This window comes from Epinephelus moara, chromosome 5, assembly GCF_006386435.1.
Source record: "Epinephelus moara isolate mb chromosome 5, YSFRI_EMoa_1.0, whole genome shotgun sequence".
NCBI lineage: Eukaryota > Metazoa > Chordata > Actinopteri > Perciformes > Serranidae > Epinephelus > Epinephelus moara.
In genome coordinates this window covers 11,256,221-11,278,028 of record NC_065510.1, presented here as the reverse complement: position 1 = coordinate 11,278,028, position 21,808 = coordinate 11,256,221, and the positions used below count along the sequence as shown (strand labels likewise).

The 21,808-nt window shown below is 39.9% G+C and overlaps 1 protein-coding gene across 1 annotated transcript; it reads left to right on the top strand.

The window, feature by feature from the left end:
• The first annotated feature begins 415 nt into the window (after window positions 1-415).
• c1qtnf6b (C1q and TNF related 6b) lies at window positions 416-21,112 on the top strand. Its single transcript, XM_050044502.1, has 3 exons — window positions 416-529; window positions 8,826-9,018; window positions 17,993-21,112. Exons 2-3 carry the CDS (start codon window positions 8,838-8,840, stop codon window positions 18,538-18,540), a joined length of 729 nt encoding a protein of 242 aa, XP_049900459.1. The 5' UTR covers window positions 416-529; window positions 8,826-8,837; the 3' UTR covers window positions 18,541-21,112.
• Window positions 21,113-21,808: the final 696 nt, after the last annotated feature.

The following is a 21,808-nucleotide window of genomic DNA, read 5'->3' as shown; positions in this document are numbered from 1 at the left end:
AGGTGATATGATGTAGTTATTTTTGGCATGCGGAATTGGACGACATGGGACAAATTGAAGGAAAGGCGGTTGTTAATGGGCCAGAATCTGAGTCATGGACACAGAAAAGTAAATTGTGGACAGAGGAGAAAAAGAGAGGAAAGTGGAAAGGGAGAGTTGACCTGGTTTTCTTTTTTGGGTGATGACAGTTCCCTCATGTTCTCTGTAATGAAACTTCTGGATGGAGGTTCAGCAGTGTCTTCAGTAAGAGTGATGGTGTGTAAGGAGGGTTGGAGGACAGGAGATGGAGGAAAAGGAGGAAAAGGGTAGAGGGGACATAATGGGGGAGAAGGACAGTGTTGACTTTCTTTGATGAGGGAGGGAGTAAAGGTGTGTGTGTCTTGTGTGTGTGTGTGTGTGTGTGTGTGTGTAGAGACAGAGAGGGAGGGAGAGTGTATATGAGAGTGAGGTTGCTCCTCAGTAGTTCCTCCTCTCAGTCTGACACCAGCAGCCTGCTTTTTCCTCCTCAACTTCAGTGAAACTCCACCAGGTAAGAAAAAGCGACCAGACACTCTGACACGATGTGACAATGACTTTATGACAATCCGTCTCGCGGTCGAAGCGACTCTGCAACATAACCCTCCGGAGCTGCATAAAAAAAATATAAAGAAGAAGAAGAAACACCCGGCGGCGCGTTTGCGTGCTTGCAGAGACGTGCAGGATTGAAGAAGTTATTCACAAGTCGCCAACTCAGCAGCAGGTTTTTTTTTTTTGTTAGGAAAAGTTACCTCTAACATCTTCGTGCACGGTCTCACGCGCCGGTTCACTGACACGTTTCTCAAAGCGCACGGCGCTCGCGCATGTGTGTGTGTGTGTGTATGTTCTGTAACTTGAGTTGTGTGTGGTTTATCCGGAGAGCAGTTGCATGCCAAACTGATGCTCTGGCGTTGTAGACGTGGCTCCTTAAATGATTTCATTATGAGTGTTGCATGTGTGTTGTGGTTGGGTTATTACGCGGCTGTGTGTGTTCAGTTTATTAGCGGCATGTTGTCATCATGACTATGGTGCAAATTGTGCACACGGCTCCGGGGGGGTCCTGAAGCCTGAGGAGGGGTGAGGGCTGATGAGGTAACACGAGGTCAGGATAGCTATAATGAAGTGGCAGTAACTCAGCTCCTGTCACACAGAGGTGTCAGGAAATATCCAGTTACCAAACACACTGTGAAATCTGTTAAATCTGTTGTAGGGATGGGATCTATTTCTAAGAAGGGCTGAAATTATTTTAATGTTTGTTGTCACAATGTATTCTAACCACAATTCATGAGTAAGAAGTTTTTCCCCTGCAAAACTTGTCTGTCTAGCCTGCAACAGACCTATAAACAGCAGGTATTACTCATGCATGGACGGTGTGGAAAATAAATAAACTAACCAGCAGGTTAATGTGTCATGAATTACTGTCAGCTAGGGTTGCAGCAGTGTGAGATTTTCATGGTACAATAAATGTCTCAGAAAATATCACGGTGTTACACAATTATTAGTATTATTCTTATTAAAATTGTATGTTACAATTCCCCGTAAGAGAATGGAAACAAAAGGAATTCTCTTTTTCATCAGACAGTCGAGGAAGAATGGAGATGCACAGATGAGATTCACTGTCAGGTTGCATTTTTTGTCAATACCGAACATAAGCAAATGTACACAGTATGGTCAATTTTCATACCACGGTAGCCTATACGGTTTCACAGTATACCGCTGCAACCCGACTTTCAACATATCCATTATCATAGTTTCAAAGAAATCAGTGTGTGGGATCATTTGACATTATTATGTTCTGAAAAAAACAGACAGTGAAATGTATATGTTGCACAAAGGCAGGGCAAATTAGAGCAATCATATGTAAGTAGGCTAAAAGTATTTTTTGCTTGCTAGTTTGGACTTGCAGGTATCCCTATGCGTTCCCTATTTATTTTCATCTTTGAGAAGTATACCTGTTAAACTACAATTAATAGCCCCGGCTATTTGCTTGAATCACTGAAATCAACAGGCCTATATTTGGGACAGGCCTTCAATTCCTTTCACACAAAACTGTCGCTCAGCAAAGAAATAAACGAGAAATATAATCAAATATTTATTTAAACTAGTATGAATATTACTTGTATAAAATTAGGCTTCAGATAACATATCAGTTATGAATCATTCATTTGATCTATCCCCGACAGCCAGCAAGTTGCGAGCGTGATTGGCGAGTTGATCCGAGGTGCCCAATTTTCCGCCTCGTAGGGTAGTCATATTGGCGGAACGTTTTTGGTTTAAACAGACCGAGGCGGCCTTCCGCCACGGGAGGGGCTGTTGATGACTTGTGGGAGGAGCTGTTGATGACGCCACACGTACGACCCACTGGCGGTGGATAAACAGGAAATTAGCGAGCAGCTAGTAGCAAGAGGGAAACACAAACCTGACAGACACTGTAAAGATGAGCAACTAGGGAGACAAGGAATTGCGCACCCTCCTTGCCCTCGCAAACGAAGAGGCCATTAACCGTCAGATGACGGGGACGGTGAAGAACGGGCCGACATACGAGAGAATCGCCTGACTAGCCGCGGCTTCCCTCCCACGTCACTGTTTACGTCACGCGCTGAGCTACACGTTTTGTTACTTGCTCACGCCCCCATTGCCCCGAAAAGGGACATTCTGTATAAACAAAAGTAGGTAGGCGGCATTTTGCTGCACTCCCTGATTTTGTTTTTATACTGCCAATGCTGAAAAAAGACTGATTGGGCTTTCCTGCACATTTAAGCAATTCCTATCTAAAAAGGGCTAGAGAGAGTTACGGCACTTAAGAATTAAGGCACCCGGCATACAAACACTAGTTTATGCTGTTTATAGTTTATACTCACAACTTGGATTAATTTTTATGAAAAACCCTTTTGATTCTTTTGATCTGAGGACCCTTATGGACTAAAGGAATATGAATAACTTACAGGGTAGTCGAGAAACTGACACATAATCTGAGGTAGCCAAGAACCTGGTTTTATACATCTGAAGAACTTCAACAAACAAAATGAACTGTTTGGCAACCAGACCAGGCGTCTAATTGAGACAGGCACTTATTTGTCAAAATGTGCAGCCACACCAGGATAGTGATAGAGACGGGGCGTATAATTGGGACAAGGCTTTTGTGAAGTTTTACAGTATGTAAAGTCTCATGCATGGCCACCATGTACTCGATGGCTTTTTTAAGTGAAGCAGCCATTTCTGGCACTTAATGCTAATGAAAATGTTAATGAGCCTGATGTAAGATGGATGTAAAGTAACAGAAACATGGCTGAATCCCATTCTATAAAGCCTGTGTCACAGATGTATTCTTTTAACTGGATACCAGACTCCAAGCTGCTGCCCATTCAGTTTTATATCTTCTTTGTAATGGTGGTCGGTAGTGATGTCCAAATGAAGCTTCATGAACAACCAGTTTTATTTTCTGAACCCACTAGATGGCACTTTTGGTGTAATGAAAAAGGCTCAAGGGATGGCAATGCAGTTTGGTGTCCACCCTTTGTTGAACAAAGAGTGCCAGAGTGGACTCTGAAAATAAAGGAAATGGTTCATGAAGTATTATTTGGCCATTGCTAGTTAAAACCAAACTGCATTACCATCCCTTGAGCCTTTTTCATTATACCAAGAGTGCCATCTAGTGGGTTCAGTCAATACAACTGGTGGTTCATGAAGCTTATTTGGACATCACTAGCACTGGTCGGTCTTTGTAATTTGTTTGCAGTACCATGGTTGGTCACTGGGACAAAATGGCAGCAAAGCTAAATCTGTCAAATGCTGTATTCCACTAACCTCAGAAGTCGGGTCCGAGCTGGGAATAACGTCACATGCAAGTTAATTGTGTTCCAGTACAAGAAGTCGAAAGATCAAGATTAGCCATTGTTAGCGATACTAGTTGATAACAACGCCATATTTTATGCACACAAACACTGTAGCAACATGTCCACACAAAGAGGTTGGACGAGACTGTGTGTACAACTGTTTAAATGAGACACAAATAAGACAGAGGTGCTTACAAACAGTATATTACTACAACTTTAAATACTGCTGATGCATACAGCATCGCAGAGCCATCTTGGATTTTTAGGTCAGGCTTGGTGAGGCTCCTCCAACTTTCTGATTTTGAATTTTCAACTGGATACTCCGACTTCCCAGTGCAACTGCAATGCACCAAAAGTATATCAGCTTTGTTAAAACATCTATAATGTTTGTACACCATATGCAGCGTATCATACCCTCCACACAGATGAAGACATTTCCTCTGCAGCATCCTTTGCTCCTGAATCAGTTTTGTTGAAGTAATGGCTCCTGCTTCAAGGGTGAGCGGGCTTTGACACACATTGATGACGTGTTTCCCTTAAAACATACAGAAAAAAAAGAAAGAAATCCAAGTAATCTGTTATCTTTCCTACACGGTGCAATTTTTGGTCCAATGTGAGCACTATCGGGCTGCAACAACCACTCAGTGCTCATGCCTTTGTCTTTATGACATGAATACTGCAATTTATTTTGTGTACTTTTGATGGTTTATGAAGTTTGTAACCAACTAATTGAAGCCATAATTTAGTTGCGGCCATTGTAGATAATCATGGGTACTGTATGTGGGTCAAGCAAATGAAAATGATGAATCTGAACTAAGATTTCAAATATGTTCCGTAAGTGAGCAGAAATGTGTCCTCTGACATCTGGCTGGCTGTGATACTGAAGCAGATTCAGATAATAACCGTTTTGATTATATTTTACTATCAGTAGTTGGATAAAAATATCATGGCAGCCAGAGCACCAGTCATTTCATTTCTCACAGTCATGCTCCATCCATCATCACAAATCCAGTTAACATTCATCCATCATTGTAAAAGCCCTCGGGAATCTCTCCGTTATCTCTCTCATCTTTCTCTCCCATGTTTATTTTTTCTCTCTCATATCCGCCTTTTGTTTTTGTTTCACTTTTACATCTCGCTTTTCAGAGGATTTTTGTAACATATTTGTGGAATTCAGAGGCTTAACGTGAAGATGGTCGGCGAGAAATAGATGGAGACAGAAAAGTGGGAGAAAGGGAGATAGAAAGTGGAGAACTGAGATATACTTTAGACTGAAAAAAACAAAAGGAATGAAAGAGATAAAGCTGGAGAACACAGGATAGAAAGCCAGGGTTTCTCAGGCAATTGTTTTGGCTTATTGTTTTGGTTGCATGGTCTTCAAATTCCACTCTCATCAGCTATTCCCCACAGCACCCTGCAGCTGTTTTCAGCAAATAAAATCTGATAAACCCACTGTACACTGCCTGCCCAGCACCAAACAGCAGACAGACAAGGTTAGAGAATGGTGAACATAGTCGAGCATCTAAACATGTTTTTCTCAGGAGTTGGTCAAAAAACAAAAGAAAGATAAAAGGGAAGGATATTGGATTGATATCTGTCGTCAGGTGACCAGCAATTCGACGTCAGATTATATGTAATCAGGCAACTGTTTGCTTATGTATCATTCCTAAAAACTTAATAAAAACTGCAATATGTCTTTCTCCTTAGTCATTAGATCAAGGTCCACGCAGTTTAATACATTCAGCGTCATATCTGTGTTTGCCCATGTCCTCAAGCTAGTTTGCTGTCTCTGTCAAGTAGCTCTCCATTAGTCACTCACTCTACAGCAGGAAATGGCACCTACAATTTAAAAGCTATGCGCCACAAATTCACTGTTCTTCAAAATAAAGTGATTTTTACAAATTTGACACATTTGCAAGTCACGTGTGGTCCATTCAGAATGGACCTGCCACCCACCAGTTGGGAACCACTGTATTAAAGGTCTAGTTTGTGGGATTTAGTGGCATCTAGTGGTGAGGTTGCAGATTGCAACCAACTGAAACTTCTATGGACCAAGCATGTAGGAGAACTATGGTGGCCAATACGAAAACAGGAGGATGGGAAAATGGAAATACTCAAATGGCCCTACCCAGGCATCAGTGCATGGTTTGTCCCTTTTGAGCCCTGGTAGAAACAAAATAGTGGACTCCCTTAAGGAGGGCCCACTCTGTGCGTAGTTAGAAATGGCTTATTCTAAGGTAATGAAAACACAGCAGTTCTTAGTTTCAGGTGATTATACATTAAAGAAAACATAGTAATAATGTATTATACTTGATTTCTGCCAATATTTACCACTAGATCCCACACACTTGACCTTTAAAAGACCTATTGAAGAAATCTGAGGGAGATTAAAGGTTTTGAGGCCTGTGTTTTCAAATATTTTGGTGAGACAATTTACATGTGGATCACTAATTGCATCTTCCCCTCATATTTTTGATCACCTTTTACCCCTGTTGGAAATATCTGGCTCTTTAACTGCTAAATGCTCCTTTTGCAGTAGTTTCTAACTTTGTCTATCTGTCGTTCTGAGGAAGTGTACAGTGGGGTTTTAGAGCTTTTATGCTGAAAGCAGCATCCTGCTGTGACCAAAAGCAGGGCTAGGAGGGAAGCGGTCACATAACCAAAACAGTAAAGTTGCAGGCAGGAAAACCAACATGATGATCAGACAGATGTTACACTGTGAAAGTCTGTAGAGCTGTGGGAAAAAGCAGAATTAGGTAATTATTTTTTGTGGGTTTATGAATGCAAGGGACCAATTTTATTGTCAAGTAATCACAGGATCCATTTGGAATATATTAAGAAAAACTGATTATAGCCACATAAATAAAACTTTACAATCATCACCTCATATGTAGCAATTAACATCTAGTAACGCACATATGCATGAAGATATATGCAATATGCTACCATTGGCACGCCATAGCTTAACTAATGGCACACCAGCAATAACAGTGCTTTCAGACCTAGAGTTGTCTTGCTTTGGTCTGAATCAGGGACTGATTTTGTTACATAAGTTGTATAATTGTCTAGAGTTGGTTCGTGTTCTCACGGCAGCATTTACAAGCGGACCAGATTAAATGTCTTGTGTGAGAAAGCTGCTCTTGATTGGTCAGAATTTCCATGTGGGAAAAATCCAGGAAGTAAAGCAAACGTTGAAGAAGAGTACACTTGCAAGATTAATGTGACACTTTCTAATGTCACAATGGAGGGACAACTACGCAGGTTGATTTTAGCGCTGCTCATCGTGGACTATATTGCTGTCATTGTTCATTTTAGTCAAACCATACAGTTTGAAAACGAGGCGCGGCTCCAACTAGAAAACAATGTTTTGATGCATTGGATGTGCTGAATGTGCATATTAAGGCAGTACAGGAGGAGGTGCACATTAATAATCCTCCAGGACTGTAACATGCTCATGTTTAACCCAAACAATGTGTCATGTGACTGCAGTTGGTTCACATCCAGGTCGGAACACGTTCTCGCCACAAATGTACCGAACAAGAGTTTGTTTGTAAGGTGATCGAGACCACCTCTTCAAGAACGTCTCGGTCCTGTTGTTTTGGTATGCACCTGAGTGGGATTGCTGTGTTCACACCTGCCCAAACGAACCTCCTGTTTTTGGAGGAGGACTGTTTATTGGAATCGCTGTTGTAATATATAAAATATGCTGCTAAAAACCAGTGCCTCAAGCGATACAGCACAGTGATTAACATGAAAATTTAAAAACAGCACTTAATATCAGAGAAGGATCGCCGACCCCTGACTTAAACTTAGCTGGGTTTTATGCCACATCACATGGTCTCTTATGACACACCGGCTTTGGAGGTTCCAGCCCCCCGAGGATTATACTACCTAGAAACATATGCACTCAGTATACCACAAGGCATTCTGGGTACATGCATCAAGTAAATGCCATATGTTTTGTATTATGTTATTTTACATTGCCACACTGCACCATAAATGTCTTTGTAACCTTAGATTCTCGTTCTACAAAGTCTCATTATTGCTTAATGCAGCTGAAAGCTTTCAGTGAAGTCAAATGAGGAAATCTAGTAGCTTTTGCCAATTTTCAATTTTTATTTATTTGTTTTTAGTGGTGTTGCAGAAATGTGTATCAGCAAGCAGAGAGAAATGTGTGTGTGTCAAGGGTAACAGGTTCAGCAGCACATATTTTCCCTGGAAATGTATGTGAAAGGGCATCTTACTGTGAGCTTATGCAGAGAGAATCAAAACACTGCTGATGTTTTCACATCCAATCGAGTCCAGGTGTGCATGTGTGCACATATAGAAGGCCACATAACTCCCTCCCTCCCAAATCTATAGCTTTTCTCCTGGGGTTATATTTCTTAATCCAATTCCTCTGGATCCCACATGAGAACTCTTGGGTCACAAGACAGTCAGTCATCTGTGGCTTTGACTTTCATATCGCTGTTTTTTTAAGTCCTTGAAAGTTAAAATGACTCAAAGTTCACTTGGTTTCACACTGTTCTGAATGCCAAGGAAAGTCCTGTGTTTTGTGACATTGGATTTCTCTGTTTGATTGTTGTGCATTAGCGCAAAATCACGAGTCCAAAAAGACAAAAGTTTGCTTGTTGATTCTGACTGCGAGCAAAGCTACATGAATACTGTCAATATTTTCAATTCGTGAGAAGAAAACCCTCAAACTCTACTGTTTTTGTCATGGAAATATCTTGACACGTGGCCAGTTCTCAGCAGGAATGTTAAAAAACCCCACCAAACCACAGAATGGACCCAAAATTGTTGGTCTGGGTTTTTTTTTTTTAGGATTTAGCTTGTTGGACTTTGTAGAAGTTCCTCTGCAGAGGAGAGTAAGAAAGCCCCTCATTGTAAATATAATGTATTATGCTATGACTTCATACAGTTGAACAAACATTCAACTCCTACACATAACTTTTCCACTCTTCCTCCTCCCAGGTTGTGACAGCCATGTTGGCGGTGTGTTTGAGGCTGCTTTTGCTTCTCCCCCTGGTTTGCTGCGTCCCGTCCCCCTCCAGACCGCCTTCCAGACTCTGCAGGCGATGCTGCGATCACCAGGAGTCGCCTGCAGCCGCGGCCCAATATCAGATGCCCGAGGTCCGCACTGTCATCAACATGACCATCCTCAAAGGTACCACAGCTTGGATTAGCTTCTGTTAGCTACAGAGCACTGCTGAATGGTACTTCCTGTCTGTTCGGCAGTTCCCCAGTTTTCTGTTTCCAGTTTGTGTCCTGATCCTGCAGGATGCGATGACTAGTCAGTCTTTGTCATTTATTTGTGTGTCTTTTATTCTATTAGCAGAAACACAGAGTTTGCAGTTACATGTTCATTCACCAAAAACCATCCCTCCCACATATCGTGTTATTCTCTGCCTGATTCATGCTACATTTCCTTAATCAGACCTCAGCTTCTGGTTTTCCAGATGGCTGTGTGTCAGCAAGGCGATTATTTAATCAGAGGAGTAACCATGTATGTTGTAATGGAACAGTGCTGCAGAAGTGTAACCATGCATTGATGGATAAAGAAGTATTTTATTGCTGGAAGAAGGTCTTTTCATAAAACTAGTCTGTCAGTGCATTAGAACACAAATGCTTTTGAAATTGGTGCTATATGACCAGAGACAACAGAAAAATAAAGAACAGTGGTAATTATTTTTGCTCAAGAGGTAAAAAACCTGTAACTACTAGAATGCACTGCGCTGCGCTGGATCAGTAAATTGCTCCTATTGGTGGGTGACGTAATGTGAGCTTGTCTGTTTTGACACAGGCAACAACATGGCGGCTGATTGGTAACAAAAGATCTTGAGCCATAAATAAATGGTAAGCTTAATTATCTTTCTGAGGACAATTTAGGCGAGAAATAGACAACGCAGTAACAAAATCTTAGTTCATATTCTATTCAGTTCAATTCAGTTTTATTTATAAAGCCCAATATCAAAAATCACAGTTTGCCTCACAGGGCTTTACAGCGTACGACATCCCTCTGTCCTTGGACCCTCACAGCGGATAACGATAAACTCCCCCCAAAAAAACCCTTTAACAGGGAAAGCAGTAAGAGTTGGTATCAGGCAGGACCACAACAGCAGTGTAACCAAGACCCATGATCCAGGCGTAGCGACGATTCAAGGGAACCTGCGAGACAGTGGAGCACAAAGGCTCTGGAGAGGAAGCAGAGTTAGTGACATGCAGTTAAGCCGAGATAGCAATATGCAGTATTAGGACATGAATGTGAGCAAATGAAGAAGAACCAACTCTTCAGAATCTGAGAGCAAGCAAAAGAGAAGGAGAAAGGGGCTCGGTGTATCATAGGAGGTCCCCCGGCAGACTAGGCCTATGTCAGCCTAGCTAGGGGCTGGTCCAAGGCAAGCCTGAGCCAGCCCTAACTATAAGCTTTATCAAAGAGGTAAGTCTTAAGTCTAGTCTTGAATGTGGAGACGGTGTCTGCCTCCTGGACCGCAACAGGAAGATGGTTCCACAGAAGAGGAGCCTGATAGCTGAAGGCTCTGGCTTCCTTCTACTTTTGGAAACTTTAGGCATCACGAGTAACCCTGCATTCTCAGAGCGCAGTGTTCTGAGAGCACTACTTGGTTTTACTGTTTGATCTGAGTTTGGTCTGAGTTTGATAGAGAGAGTCACTCTTTGAGTGCACAGTAGAAGGCTACGAAAATGAAGAAACTGAAGAAATTGTAAGGACAAAAAGGGAATAATAGCTCTGAAAGTTTTATTAGCCTGAAAAGCCAAGTTTCAGTGAACCTGAAAGGGTCGAAGGGTTGCCTTTTTTCAACTTAACATCTACAAACAACATAAAAGCAACCACAATATAAGATGTAATTTATTTTCTGTTCGGCCCGCTGGTCAGGTCTTAGGATACTAGGAACCGCATCGACCCGATATGACCTTTACTTGCTACACATGATTGATTCAATTCCATGCACTCACAGTCAACCCTGTCATAGTCAAATCTGTGACAGTTTGTATGAGAAAATAATTGTGTTTATGCATTTGTTTGGCCATATTTGTATGCACAAGTCTGTTTCCACAGGGGAGAAACAGAGAGATAGAAAAATGTGACAAGAGAAAAAGGATTAAAATACAAGTATTTTTTGATATCCAAGAGATGCACAATCACAGCTGGAGAGGGATTTGCACATGTGTATCTAATATCAGAGCCTTAGCAGCCAACTCAACCAGAGCGGTCCAAGCTATGTGTCATCACACTTTATCTGCTCGTCATTTGATAACTGAACATGCCAAGTCTGTTCTGACCTGCCATCAACCCCCGAATCAGTCCAACTGCTGAACTCTGAAAAGAACATTTTCCTTTCCCTCTCTTGTTTTCACACACATACAAAAATAATACACAGAGACTGAAGCTGAATGATAAATCACATTCAGATCAATATAGAATGCAATTTTAAAAATTGCAACCTGAAGCAGGAACAGTTAAAAACATGTTTACAAAGAGGCTTCAAGTTGTGCAAATATTTTATAGAACCAAAGTCAGTTTGTGTGATTTACCACAATACTTTAACTGACAGGAGATAAGTAAAGACACAATTAGGGTGCTTTCAGACCTAGAGCTATCTTGCTTTGGTTCGAATCAGTGACTAATTTTGTCACAGAGTTGCATAATTGCCTAGAGTTGGTTCATGTTCTCACGGCAGCATTTACAGTTGGACCAGAAAAAATGTCTTCCGCAAGAAAGTTGCTCTTGATTGGTCAGAATTTTAATGCGGGAAAAATCCAGGAAGTAAAGCAAACGTTGAAGAAGAGTACACTTGCAAGATAAATGTGACACTTTCTAATGTCACAATGGAGGGACAACTACGCAGGTTGATTTTAGCGCTGCTCATCGTGGACTATATTGCTGTCATTGTTCATTTTAGTCAAACCATACAGTTTGAAAACGAGGCGCGGCTCCAACTAGAAAACAATGTTTTGATGCATTGGATGTGCTGAATGTGCATATTAAGGCAGTACAGGATGAGGTGCACATTAATAATCCTCCAGGACTGTAACATGCTCATGTTTAACCCAAACAATGTGTCATGTGACTGCAGTTGGTTCACATCCAGGTCGGAACACGTTCTCACTACAAATTAACTGCACCAGAGTTCGTTTGTAACCAGCCCGAGACCACCTCTTCAAGGTCTCGGTCCAGTTGTTTTGGTGCGCACCTGAGCGTGATTGCTGTGTTCACACCTGCCCAAACGAACCACTCTTATGGGGCAAATGAACTTAAGTTTGATTGATCCGAACCAAAACAGGGCAGGTGTGAAAGCACCCTTAGATTATTTTTCCATATCCTAATAGACAAGCAAAGTTTAAGGCCATGAAGACCCTTTCATTCCGCAGAAGAACTCATAACTTTTCCACAGATGAAATCAAAGTAAAATTTTGATGTGTTGGACACAGTTTGTATCACAGAATGTCTTTGTTAGTGAAACAGCACTTTCCATTGGGCCACATAGGCCACGATCAGGTCAGATTTTTCATTGGTGGGAAGCCAGTGAGGGATCACAAGGAAATTGAACTCTAGCTATCCTTTTTTCCCCTAGTATTCAAGGTCTTGGATAACTTGGATGGAAATTTAAAAAAAAGAACCTTTAATTGTTGCTCTTCTTACAAATGAGGCAATGAAGTACACAGTGTTAGTGTACTGCAGCTGTGCAATGAGGGAGGTCTTAACAGGCACTTTCACCTGGCACTGAACTTGCTTATGTGGCGGGAAGCACACATACGTACACAAATACACAGAAACATATGGTATTCACATACACATGTGTATTCATGCACAAAGGAACACACTGACCTTGGAGCAAATCTAGTTGTGCTCTTGGAATATACACAAATAATTCACACAAACACGTTTTTTCCTCTCTGTGTTGCACTGACTCACTGACTGCTCTCTGGAAAACAATAAAGCCTGCTTTGAGTTGGATTTGCTCCCACAAAGCTGTGGTGATTGGATTTAAACAGTGTGACCCACAATCAGTCAGTGAGCCAATCTCAATTTCAGAGAGCAATCAGCCAAATATCTCAAAAGAAACCAGAACCTACATTCATGGACAAGGCAAATCTGCACCCACACAATTTTGACATTATGTCTACATCAACAGGATCAAATTATATTTTACACAGCATTAAAATAAGTGCAGTTCAGATACAATTACATAACTCATATGTTTTGTTTGAGATTTTCACTTTGCAGTCTGGACCTTGAGATCTCATATTATATAGATTCTTAAGATATCTTTGGCCCATGCGTGCATTCGCCAGGGTGTTCATTATCTCTTCATTACTTAGAATTGCTGTTACAAGATTATTTTGTGCTGACTCAGTCACAGTGCTACTTCTTGTAGGAACACCCATACTGATAAATCATGTTAAAACACACAACTGGTCCAGTATCTTGATGGTGTCAGATTTCGTTCAATAATAAATAATAAAGTAAAGTTTCATTCGATATATTCTGTCATTCCGTATATTCAAAGGTTCATTTCATTTATTTAAAGTTTCACTCTTTATATTCAAGGTTCATTCCATGTATTCAAATATTTATTCTATATATTGAGTCTCATTCCATTTATTCAAGGTTCATTCCATATTTCAAACTTTAATTTCATCGATTCAGAGTTCAATTTATGTATTCAAACTTTTAATCCATATGCTCCAACTTTAATCATAAATATTCAAGCTTCATTCCATACACATATTTAAACATTCATTATAATTATTCAAGGTTCATTCCATATATTCCAACTTTCTTTATACATATTCTGACTTGTCATAGTTCATATAATAAAGTTTTATTCCATATATTCAAAGGTTCATTCTATATATTGTAATTTTCAGTATGTATGTTCCAGATTTAATTAAACATATTCAAAGTATATTCCTTATATTCCAACTTTCCTTGTATATATTCTGACTTTTCATAGTTCAAATATTCAAGTTTTATCCATACATTTAAGGTTCATTCCATTTATTCTAATTTTCAGTCTGTATATATATTTAATTGAATATATTCAAAGTATATTTCTTATATTCCAACTTTCCTTGTATATATTCTGACTTTTCATAGTTCAGATGTTCAAGTTTTATCCATACATTTAAGGTTCATTCCATTTATTCCAACTTTCATTATATATATTCTGACTTTCCATAGTTCATATATTCAAGTTTTATTCCATATATATTCAGACTTTAATTCCATACATCCAAGGCTCATTCCATATATTCCAACTTTCATCATTGTATATATTCTGACTTTCCATAGTTCATATATTCAAGTTTTATTCCAAATATACAAAGGTTCATTCCATATATTCAGACTTACAACCCATACATCCAAGTTTCATTCCATATATTCCAACTTTCATTATAAATATTCTGACTTTCTGTAGTTCATATATTCAAGTTGTATTCCATACATTCAAAGGATCATTCCATATATTCAGACTTTAATTCCATACATTCAAGGTTCATTCAATATATTCCAATTTTCATTATATCTGACTTCCCATAGTCCATATATGCAAATTTGATTCCATACATCCAAGGTTCATTCCACATATTCCAACTTTCATCATGTATATTCTGACTTTCCGTAGTTCATATACATTTAAGGTTCATTCCATATATTCCAACTTTAATTACATATATTCTGACTTTCAATAGTCCATATATTTAAGTTAGATTCTATATAAGGTCCATTCTACATAAACACTTGGTTGATTCCATATATTCAAACTTTCATTCTATATTTTTTGACTTTCATGCTATATACTCAAACCTCTCATTATATACACTTTATCTGGTCAGAATTTTAGGTGAGCATGAAGTTATTTGTTTTCAGGACAAAGGTGCCATATATGGCCTTCTAGTATAGTGGTGCTGCTAAGCTGCTGTTTGTGGAAACTGCTTTAACTCTCCCCAGGGCTCTTTGTGTGGACACTGGTCACAGCTGGACAGATAATTGTGCATCTGTACAGAGGATCACTGATGTTTACCTCGGGTGTCCAGGAAGCAAGGGCAGCACTGTGGCTTCTTCCTGTGTGGTTTACCCAACCCAGAGGTGTTTAACTCATGACTGCATTAGGACCTACATAGACAGATTTCTCTCAAAGAGCTAAATATTTCATATATATGTAAGGTTTACATCCATGGAGTTTTAAATTTTACCCAGGTAAAATTCCTGTCACTCACTTTTCCTCCAGCTATTATAGTCTGTTGTTTCTTAGTTTATTCGCTTCTGTTTATCATTGAAAGTGTTTGCTTAGCTCACGGGCCTTTTTTATTCCAGCTGCTCCGCACTGATATGGTGATGGAGCTTATGAAGTCCAATAAGCAGTGTCACTTGTCACTTTCATAGCAAAGAGGTTTTTGTATCCTTTGAACAATAGCAAACCCTTAAAATGTTCACTTAACCAGCGACATTTCAGTCGGGAGTGGTGACAAGCGAACATACATACGCCCATTAATCATTTTCAGAGCGTGCTGTCAAGTCACATAGAATTTCAAAATCCATGCAGACAAACAGTGTTTGGTTGTTGTTGCAGCAAAACAGAATCCAACTTGGAAGCAGGATATAAACAAGAAGAGAGCCACTGAGGACTAACACCTCCAACTAACAATTATAACAGTACCACATGTGAATCTGAGTATATGAATGAAACGATTTGGGGTTTGTATGTGGAGACATGTGACTAATTAACTTAACAGGTGGAGAAACATATATTTAAATGTTTCAAGGATTTAAGAATTGCAGAGGTCACTCAGCTCTTGATAACTTTCCATACAGCGGAATTTTTGTTCTAGTTCCAGATCTGTGCCTTGATACCTCTGAGCTCTGCAGGCAGCTCCTTCAACCTCATGTTTTTTTCTCTGATGTGCATTGTCAGCTGCGACACCCTTATATGCACAGGTGTCTGCCTGTCTGAAGCATCTCCAATCAATTGAATTTACCACAGGTGGACTCCAATCAAGGTGTAGAAACATCTCAGGGATGATCAAGAGAAATGGGAAACACCTGAGCTCAATTTCAAGAGTAGTAGCAAAGGGTCTGACTTATGTCAGTGATTTTTCAGTTTTTTACTTTTAGTAAATTTTCACAAATCTCTAAAATCCGTTTTTTTGGGGAAGTTAGTGTAGATTGATGACTTTAGCATGAGTCAACATAAGGACATATGAAAATAAAAAAGGGAATAGGTCTGTTTTTTTTGTTATTTTTTCAAATAATCCAGTTGGATCTTAAATAGTTTATTTAGCCCAGGATTTAGGAGAATTTATGAGAAAAAAATCAAGGTCACAATGAGTTTTCAGTCCAGTGTTTAGAGATATATAATGGCAGAAATGGAAAATAATATAATAAGTATGTTTTTCTTAGTGTATAATCACCTGTAAATAAGAATCCTCATGTTTTGTCACCTTAGAAGGAGCCGTTTATATCTAAATAGGGAGCGGGTCCTGGAAATGACATGGATATCCTCATGTTGCACTGCCATGTTTCTACAGTAGCCCAGGACGGACAAACCAAACACTGGCTTTAGATAGAGCCATTCACATTTTTGCGACAGCCACTGTAGTTAGTAGCTCCTCCGCCGAAAGCTGAACAGCATAGGAAAAACACTGATTTGTAACGTAAAACTGCTTTATTCAGCATTTTTACTGGTTTAAATCTTCAGGTTTGTTCGTTCTGTAGAGGAAGAAACCTCTGCCGATAATTCGGCTTTTGGTAAAAACCGACTTAATGTCTAGATCTTAAATTATCAGAGAAAAAAGGTGAGCGCACATTGGCAGGTGCTTAGCTAGTGGCCCATCTGCAAGGAGCCAAGCAGTGTCAGAGAAACACTGACTTAAATGTGAAACTGCTTTGTTCAGTGTTTTTACCTGTTTTGATCACCTGGTCCATTTGTTTTGGAGAGGAAGAGATCTTTGTACATAATTCAGCTCTCGGTAAAAATGTCCTGAACAATGAACACTTCAGGAATATTAACCAGGAGTTCAAGCTTGATACATAACAATTAGCAATCCTCACCACAAGATTCTACGAAATCCAATGGATCCTACACACTGTTCCTTTAATATCCTTTAATTTACACTGAACTTAAGTTGTCTCGTATAAGGATTCAGTTTTTGTTGGTAAAGCTTGGTGATAAAAGCTATATTTAAACTTTCCAGACAGGTGCTAAGATTCCTAAGACTTTAAAATCTCACCTGTAACCTATTACTGTGATGTTTGATACCCTTTGGCATTACAAGCTCCTCTTGCGGAAATAAATTACCGCAGATAAATGTTATTGCAGTTCCTACTGGTCCTCAGTAGAGGCCAATGAAGGTCATAAATTACATAAAACGGGGTTTGACTCAGCATTTTAAAACTCCTGGCACCTGAACACATTTTCCAGACAGATCCTCCTGACACATCTCTGTCAGAACATTTTGTCTCACAATCTACAAGGAGCACAAAATTAGGATAAGCACTGGTTCAACAAAATTACCTCAGATTTATGAGTAGAATTTGGAGCGTAAGACGTGAAAGCTTTGCTGAAATTTATGTCCATTTCTGAAATTATTAACCATTATAAAAGACAGAAAGGCTTAATGGCATCATGTGCATGTCAAAATGAATTGACTGCTTTGTAACAAGAGCTTGGACCTGTTGTTTACTCAATAACAGCTGCACTACAGACAGTTAGGGATGAAATCATGTAGTCTGGACCAGCGCTGACTGTTGTTGGGCACAATGAGGACTAATTAACATCTCAACTGAAAAAAGGGGATGTCAGTGTTATTTCAGCAAGCAATATCTAATTCTTCCTCTATGAAAAAAACATAGAAGCTAAAATATTAAAATGTTCCTACTTACACTCAAGTTAAAAGGAGGTGGAAGAAGTGTTCAGATCCTTTACTAGTACCAGTATTCATTCATTTCCATAGCCGCTTATAATACATACTTCAGAACAGTACTTCAATGTTCTGCGTACTTAAATTTACTTAGTTACTTTCCACCAATGAAGTTAAATTTAAAAAAAAAGGAAAAAGATTATGCTCCAGATGTTTCTGTCTGCACCACTCACTTGTGTTCCTTCCTGTCCACGCAGGTGATAAAGGAGACAGAGGTGACAAGGGTACACCTGGCAAGCCCGGTTTAGAGGGACCTCCCGGCCACCGAGGACCCATGGGCCCTAAAGGCACCAAAGGCCAGGTGGGTGCACCTGGAGACGCCTGCAAGATCCCCTACTCTTCCTTCTCAGTGGGACGCCGCAAGTCCCTGCACAGCATCGACTACTACCAGGCGCTGGTGTTCGACACGGTGTTCGTCAACCTCCACGGGCACTTCAACATGTTCAAGGGCAAGTTCTACTGCTACGTGCCAGGGATCTACTTCTTCAACGTTAACATTCACACCTGGAACTTTAAGGAGACCTACCTCCACCTGATGCACAACGACAAGGAGCAGGTGATCCTGTACGCTCAGCCCAGTGAGAGGTCCATCATGCAGAGCCAGAGCGTTATGATGGATCTGGCTCTGAACGACGAGGTCTGGGTCCGACTCTACAAGAGGGAGAGGGAGAACGCCATTTACAGTGACGACGTGGATGTTTACATCACCTTCAATGGATACCTGGTGGCACCTAGCATCCAGTGAGAATAGGACAGAGGGAATAATGAGAGGAGTGGCAGAATCTCTGGCTGGGATTACTTGATCTTTTTGCCATGGATACTGCTTTATGCTAAGACAGGAGAACTAAACAGAGGACAATACAAGTGTGGTGCTTATTGTAAATCCCTTTCAGCCTGGAGAGGAATTTACTGTGCTTTCTTAAATGAGGACTGCCCTAAAAATATAACAATCAAAAGGAACAAAAAATAGAGACAGGTAGCACAGCACACAATTAGGAAAGAATGTTAAATGACTTCCTTTGCACTACACTTTTGTACAAAGTAAATCACTTTTTCCTACTTGCTGTGCTGTGCTACTTTCCTCTTGGATCACTCCTTTCAGGGACTTTGTGTTTTAACACAAGTTGTATCACGTATCAGGAATTCTACATCTGTGCAATCAATTATGTATCTGTGTTATGAATAGAGAGTTTCTGTCAGATTAAAATGTGTTCAGAGAGACTGCTGTCACACCTCAAACAAACCTTGGTACCTTTTAGAAGAATATTGAGCTTCAAAGGGTCAGTTCACCCAATTTGCAAAAACACATCGTCCCACTCACCCCTGATGGTGTCTAACCATGCATATAGTCAACTGATTTAAATGTTATTAACCCATTAAATGGCTGCTATCAGTTGTCATCTGTGGCATAGATTACCTCCTACAGCATATTTATGTTTATTGTTAGGTGGCGGTCTCTAGAAGCCTTCGTAATAATGATGGGAGCAAAGGAGGAAGTATAAAGAGCGACAAAGTCCACATAGGGAGGAGCTCGGGGTGGGTGGATTGGCCAGTCAAACACAGGACTTTCATCCAGGAGACTGCTGTTCATGTACCGAGTGTAACCAGAAGTCAATGTTGAGTTTTTTTAACATACGTAAGTTAACTTACATAATGCACTAAATTTATGTGACATACATAATGTAAGTAAACTTACGTACAAAACTTCATTCACGTAACAAACGTAAACCTTTGGTTATGTGACTTTAAATTTAATTGCTTTTAACTGAAAATGCATTAGGCCACTGCTGATGTGGGTAGGCTTTAGTTTATGGTTAAGTATGGTAGATAACTTAAATTGTTGTGAACATAAAGAATTCATCCTCCCTGTGTCAGCTCAATTGTTGTTCACCTGGTGCATCACATGTGTGTAACATCAGTGGCTGATTAGGTCAGACCTGCACCATGTGCAAACACTTCTGGCCCTTCAATATCTTCCTAAATACATGCTGATTTACCAAACCAGAAGACTTATAATAGAGATTTTGGGGTTTTTTATTCAAAGCATTAAAAATTGCATTTTACATTTGGTTCTTGTCAAAATTTTTCACCCAGACTGTTTTCTATTGAAGAAACAGTGAAAACTGTTGAAACTCTAAAAACAGCATTAAAGGGACAGTGTGATGCTAAATCAAAAACACATGTTTTATCTCTTACCTGTGGTGCTATTTATCAGTCTACATTGTTTTGGTGTTAGCTGCCGAATGTTGGAGATATCAGCCGTAGAGATGTCTGCCTTCTCTTGAATATAATGGAACTAGATGGCACTCAGCTGGTGGTGCTCAAAGTGCCAAAAAAATACACTTGAAAAACTCAACAGCAATGTCTCTTTCCAGAAATCATGACCTGGTTTAAGATAATCCACAGACCTTGCTGTGAGTAGCTTCATGTAGGAACTATTTCTTTCTACCAAACTACACTCAGCAACCATATCATGGCGCACAAGGAAATGTGCATCTACTCATGGACGAGAGGCTTGTGCTTGTGACAGCATGAGATGTAAAGATTAATGGCGTCCTCCGCAGCTGAGCTGTATCGTTAGCTAGCCCAGTGGTGCTGGGTGAGCTAGCAGTAGATGCACACGTCCTTCTGCGCAGTGATGCAGTTGGTGCTTGTAGTTTTTTGGGAAGAAAATAGATCCACAGCAAGGTCTGTGGATTACCTTTGTCTTTTCAAAAGTGTGGCGCTTTGAGCTCCACAAGCTGAGTGCCATTTAGTTCCATTATATTTGAGAGAAGGCAGACATCTCTACGGCCGATATCTCCTACACTCGGCATCTCACACCAAAACAATCTTATTTGTTTAACAGCACTAAGAAGAAAAAAATGTGTTTTTGATTTGGGGAGAACTAACCCTTTAAATGAAAATACATCATCTGCACAGCTAGGGTTAAGGGGGAAATCACTTTTTTTGTAATTTTGGTTAACTGACCCTGTAAACATACAACCCAACATATCAAAATGAAAACTAAAGGTGCTTTATTTCCAAATGTATAAATGCATTCGGGTTTTGATGATTAAATGCATCCTTACAGAGACTTCAAACTGCAGAGCAGTTCATGTAAATAGTTGTATAATAGCTGTCTTTATAGCCTAAATCTGTGCTACCACTCATGCTGTTGGGGCTGAATTTTGTATGTGTGTTTGTATTTGTAAACAGTATTTCCTCCTTCATTAACCAAGTCTCTTTTTGTTCTCTATCACTGGAGCAACAGAAAGACACTTGATTATGAAAAAATAAACATTTTCAGAATGAAAAAATGAAACCAGAAGTCTGTATATTCCATTAAAATGTCAAAATGACACATCTTTTAACGGCACAGCACATTCACAATGTCACATTTCTTCAGGGGAATTTTCCTCACCCTTCTAATTCTTTACAAATGACACCATCCAGTTTGGAACTTGGCTCACAATTAAACCATTCAGTCCTATGAGGCAAATGGTATTTGAGATTTAACCTAAAAATTTGTCCAACTCTCTAAAATAAACAAACAAACTAGGAAGCATCTCAAAGTCTCAGAGACACTGGATGGGTCTCTGCAACATGCCAGCTCCATCTGTTTGGCCATATCTCTCCCATTAGCTGTAATGCCGTCCTCAGGGAGGCTTTGCTACAGGAAAAGCAGACTGCAGCGCTGTAAATACTTTAAGCCTTGAGTGGAGATCTGAAAAGCTCTATTGGGAAACAAAGCAGGACATCTGAACAGTTTTCTGGATCATCAGCCCAGACTAGTGGAGGCTGTTCCAACATGCACAGTAGAAGAGCTCTTAGTTAAAGCAGCACTGGCTGATTCAGGCATGTACTTTGGTCTAGTTTAGGTTTGTCAAACTTAGTTTTGCTGTTAAAGATTATTAAATATTTCCTGCACAAAAAAAAACCACTACACAGACTTCATAAACAAGATCAATTTAAAATGAACAAATTAAAAACAAGTGTGTGCAAACCCTTTAAACATATTTATGCTCACTTTG